Raw genomic sequence first — 4,770 nt, 5'->3', positions numbered from 1 at the left:
TCCGGCCAGGGATGGGGGGTGAGAGCTGCGGGCCCCGAAGCTCGGGTTTGGGGGTGCGGTTGGAGGACGGGGGCGCTGCTGGAGGGACGGGACAGCGTGGGACCGGGTCGAGGGCCCCAGCCCGGGGGAACTCCCTCTGCCCACTTCCCCTTGGATCTGCACCTTTCCTCCCTTACCCAGCGGCGGCCTGCCTTCCAGGGTCGCGGCCAGGCTCCAGCCGGCATCCGAGTAGCGACACTCAAAGCAAGTGGGGCAGCAGGGGCCGCCCCCCGGCCAAGCATAACGTCCACCCGCCAAGGGCCCGGCGCAGCCCTGGCAGCAGAAGTGGTTCTCGTGCCAGAGCCATCCCTCCACCTCGGTGCAGCTCGGGGAGATCAGCTGGGAGAGGGAGGGGATCGGCTCATTCATTCATTCACTCATTCATTCATCCAGTAACCACGCCTTATAGCCAGTTAACGCGAAAGCATGTCTACAGACACTCTCATTTGATCTACTCAACCACTCTCGACGCAGGGAGGGCTGATTGGCTTAGCCAGGATCCCCAGCTAGCAGGTGGCACAGCCGGGAGTGCGACCCAGGGTTCCGCTAACATTGTGCTAACTCGGGGGAGTTTCTCGCATGACAAGGCACAGCACTGGGCACCGGCATACTGATGGGGACGTCTGTCCAAGAGTCCCTGCTCCAGAGAAATTGTCAACCCCAGAACATATGGGGGACACTGCAGTGAGGGAGGAGGCAAAGGGTCCCACGTGCCCAGAGCTCAAGTGGAGCAAGGGAAACACCAAGGTCCTAGGCTGTGCTTCTCCCTACTCCACTCGCTTACGTCCTGCCAAGTTGGACCCTGACCAGACCTCCCCTCAGAGCTGTACCTGGTCACAAAAGGGCAGCGTGGCTTCAACAGCTCAGCATGATGACGGCCGCAGTAGAGATGCCCATCGTGGTAGAAGTAGATGCGGTTCATCAGGGCCTGGCCACAGGCCTGGCAAGCAAAGAAAGCCTGGTGCCAGCAGGGCCGCTCTCCTGCCCTGGCCGCAAACACTCCGTATTCCCCTGGCCTCAGGCGCTCCCTGCACTGCCAGGCGAGGGTGCTGGCTGGTCAGAGGCAGCACCACCCTCCTGGCTCTTCCATCCCAACCCCACCTCCACTGCACGCTCACCAAGAGCCCCCAAACTTGGTTTCTCTTGAAGTTTACCATACTGTCAATCCCCAAACCCTTTTCTCACCAGAGCCTCAGAAGCTAGCTCCTTCTGCAGAATTGAGAGGGCAAAGTGTGGAGGAAGGGGAATATTGGCGGGGGGGGGGAGAGATACTACATACCTTTTCACAGGTGCATTCTTGGAGCATGGGAGGTATGCCACCCCCTGTCCCAGGGCCTCACACCTCCGCTGGGCACAGAAGAGCCGGAGCTCAGCCAGCTCCTCCTCCCCAAGGGCCAGGCAGTATCTCTCCTGCAGAAACAGGTTCCACTGTGACCAGGAGGGCCCCAGCAGGCAAGATTGAAGTTTGAGTGGAGAAGGCTTAGCTGCTGGGTCAAAGGAAGGTTGTAGAACCTCCAGGAGGTGCAGGTGGTAACAGCATAGAAGGGCATTGAGATGGAAAGGGAAAGGGACAGGGACAAGGGTGCCAGTAAACCCACCTCAGTTTTACTCCCCCCCCTCCCCCAGGAACTGTCATCACTCAGGTCTGACACTAAGCACTTAACCCTGTCACCACACATTTAGGTCCTTGCTCCCAGTGAAATATATATATATATATCACTTCCCATTGTGTTTGCCCTATTTAGTCCATATTCTCCTGTATTGCCTACCCAACTGATTATAAGCCTGGGCACACATAGAGCCTCAATAAATACTTAACCATACTCCCTACATTTGTACATTCCATTATTTGTTTCAAAAGTCGCTCATGTCCATTTTCTCATTTGTTCTTCAACTAAGCAATGTGGCAGGCAGAATGGCCATCATGTAGGTAACTGTACCCCTATGTAGATGTGAAATCTTGGGCTGAGGTTGGGGGAATGACTTCCCCCAATTAGTGGCATAGGTGGGCCTTAAATCCATGTTCCCTGACTTCTGGACCAGGGTTCTTCCACAGAAGGTAAAAAGGGGGACGCTGGGCAGAGGGAGACCCACATCGCCGTCCTGAGGAGGGAGCTGCTTCAGGAGCATCTGGAGCCCAGGCCAGTTGGGGGCTCGGTTGGTGTCCAGGCCAAGGAGCCCCAGGCTCAGAACTTCAGGATTCTGAGGAGACACAGCAGCAGATGAGGAGGGGAGCTAGGTTTTCCCTCTTCCCTCCCCTTCCCATCACCACCTCTTCTCCAATCTGGGACAACAGCGAAGCGTGCGCGCGCGCACACGCGCACGCGCACACACACACACACACCCCTTTTGGACAATCAACTTTAAGAACACCGGGACAGTTGACCCACTCCTGCATTTGTGGTCTGATTGATGGAGGTTGGGGAGGCCTCACACCCCAAAACAGCTTCCCTTCATATGCTTAAAATCACCCCCTTCACTCGGGGCCCAAACCCTCAGGTCTGCTTTAACAACACAGACCCCCTTGGGGAGAATGTGTATTCGTGTGAATACATTTAAAGTCAAACCCTCATGTCCTGGGGGTGGGGGTGGGGGGCTGTAGAAACGGATTCCTGCAAAGAGGAATCCTGCTCTCCTTTCCCTGAGCTCCACCTCCTCCCAGCTGGTGGACATGGGAAGAGATCCAAAGGGTGGAGGCATATTGGTCTCAGAAGGTAGGGCCGGACTCCTACTACCTGAGCAGAAGTCTCCTCAAGGTCCTCCTCCGGCAAGTGGCCTGGGCCACTGTCGAAGTTCGCTGGTGGACCTGTATCCCCAGCGGTGAGGCCCTCCCCTCGGTGGGGCTAGCCAGGGTTCAGCACCGACACTGATGGCAAAGTCTACCCCGAAAATAACAAGAACACCTCCCATTTATTCAGCCCTTACAGTGTGCTACTAGGCAGCGCTAAGTGCTCTACAGACATGATCTCATTCGACAATCCTGTGAGTCAGGTGGCATTTTTTTCCTCCGTTTTCATAGATGGCAAACTGAGCCCGGGTGAGCATAAATGGTGTGCCCAAGGTCACACGGCTAGTCAGTGGCAGAGCCAGGTCTTGAGGCCAAGCCTTTCGGCTCCAGAGTTTCTGAAGCTTAAACTCTGGGGTCTCTTAAGATTGGGATGGTGCCCTCGCCGGTTTGGCTCAGTGGGTAGAGCGTTGGCCTGCGAACCGAAGGGTCCCAGGTTCAATTCCGGTCAAGGGCGCATGCCCGGGTTGTGGGCTCGATCCCCAGTGGGGAACTTGCAGGAGGCAGCCAATCCATGATTCTCTCTCATCATGGATCTTTCCCTCTTGCTTCCTTCCTCTCTGAAATCAATAAAAAAAATAAAAAGATTGGCATGGAGGAAAGAGGAGGCCCACAGTGGGAGGAGAGGGCATTTCGCCTTTCTGGTGAGCCTTGGGCAGCCTGGTCCCTGCTTCCCCACCTCCATGGCCTTACCTCTCACCATTCCTCATTGTGTGCTTACCAGGCCAGTGCCTGGCCTCCTCCCCACACCCTGCACAGGCCTACCTGCTCCAGCTGTGGGCGGGAGCCAGGCGAGGGGACCACTGCACCAGGGGGCCCTTCTCCGCCTCTCCAGCCCATCGCTGTTCCCTTCCCCTGAGCTCCAGAAGTACAGCCAGTGTCTCAAGATGGAGCACGTGTTTCTCTTTGCCCCTGTGTCTCTCTCAGCTCCTCATGTAGTCTCTGAGCTCCTCCAGGACACAGGCAAATCTTGTGTTTCTATCTCCCATCTACAGCAGCAATTTCATTGGACCATTCTAAGTGCCTCTCTCCAGCCCTCCTCTGGGCAAGCCCTTGAAAGACCACAGGATCTTGGGGGCGGGAGGAGACGCCTGAAGTAGAAAAGGGATGGGCCCTGCCCACAAGGAGCTCAAAGTCTAGGGGGTAAGACAGAGACAAAGCCGGGGAGAATGGGGCTAGAGCTCCCAGCAGGTACACACAACGCCACAGGGGAAAGAACAACCAGAGCAAACTTCTGTTTACTCTGTGCCAGGGGCTAATCAGCATTTTGCATCCTTTACTCCATCCTCACAACAATTGCCTGAAGTGGTTTCTATTATCCCATTTTAAGGCTGAAACAAACTGAGGTTCATTACCTCGCCCACGGTCACATTAGGACGAAGGGGAGCTTTAGGAGGAGGTTGCCTTTGAGAGCTGAGATGGACTCTGATGGGCAGCGGGCACAGGAGGGCCGGCAGCAAATCCCTGGCCTGTAGAAGAGGAGGTGGGAACAGGGTTAGACTGCTTCCCAGCCCACAGCCCCCTCTGCACCCCCTTTCGGATGTCCCGTGCCACCCTTCCCAGCTTCTTGGCTCCACACCCACCTGCTTCCTTCCCGGTCTGCCCCTCAGGTCAGGTTTCCTGTGGAAGGCAGCAGGGTGGGCCATTCACCCTCAGGGCCAGCAGCAGCCACTTTTCCTAACAGCCGTGCCCCTGCTCCACACAGCAAGAGGTGCTTGGGGGAGGGGGGCCCACAGGAAAAGGGGGTACATCTGTGGCCCCAGGGGGGCTCTCTTCCAGGTTAGTTCTAGTTTGCATGAATTGTCACACACAGACAATGTCAGAAGTCAGCCCTCGCCCCTCACCCTTCAATCCTTCAAGGGCAGTGTAACTCCACCTCCACTTAGCACTGGACCCCACCTTTCTAACATGCTGATTCCTTGCAAAATCCACACCCCGCCCCCCCT

At 56.5% G+C, this 4,770-nt stretch overlaps 1 protein-coding gene and 1 long non-coding RNA gene across 3 annotated transcripts in view; both read right to left on the bottom strand.

Annotated features, from left to right (window-relative positions):
- The window catches only part of PRICKLE4 (prickle planar cell polarity protein 4), a 3,909-nt gene extending 907 nt beyond the window's left edge, over positions 1–3,002 (bottom strand). The window contains 8 exon segments of the mRNA XM_015572153.1: positions 7–399; positions 619–676; positions 783–1,072; positions 1,319–1,350; positions 1,353–1,449; positions 2,134–2,241; positions 2,775–2,918; positions 2,997–3,002. Coding sequence (XP_015427639.1) covers positions 7–399; positions 619–676; positions 783–1,072; positions 1,319–1,350; positions 1,353–1,449; positions 2,134–2,241; positions 2,775–2,918; positions 2,997–3,002 — 1,128 coding nt within the window.
- Positions 3,003–3,356: 354 nt separating this feature from the next.
- LOC107185079 overlaps positions 3,357–4,770 on the bottom strand; it is a 1,980-nt gene continuing 566 nt past the window's right edge. Inside the window, exons 2-4 of one of the 2 annotated variants that reach the window (XR_001516001.1) lie at positions 4,408–4,444; positions 4,180–4,293; positions 3,357–3,384 (exon numbers count right to left, since the gene is read on the bottom strand). This is a non-coding gene — a long non-coding RNA (uncharacterized LOC107185079). Of the gene's footprint in view, positions 3,385–3,828; positions 4,294–4,407; positions 4,445–4,770 lie in introns of those variants that run through there. The other variant, XR_001516000.1, reaches the window with a different exon arrangement.

The sequence above is a fragment of the Myotis davidii genome, unplaced genomic scaffold, assembly GCF_000327345.1.
Source record: "Myotis davidii unplaced genomic scaffold, ASM32734v1 scaffold167, whole genome shotgun sequence".
NCBI lineage: Eukaryota > Metazoa > Chordata > Mammalia > Chiroptera > Vespertilionidae > Myotis > Myotis davidii.
The sequence above is the reverse complement of the archived record's forward strand: the minus strand, read 5'-3'. Positions and strand labels throughout refer to the sequence as shown.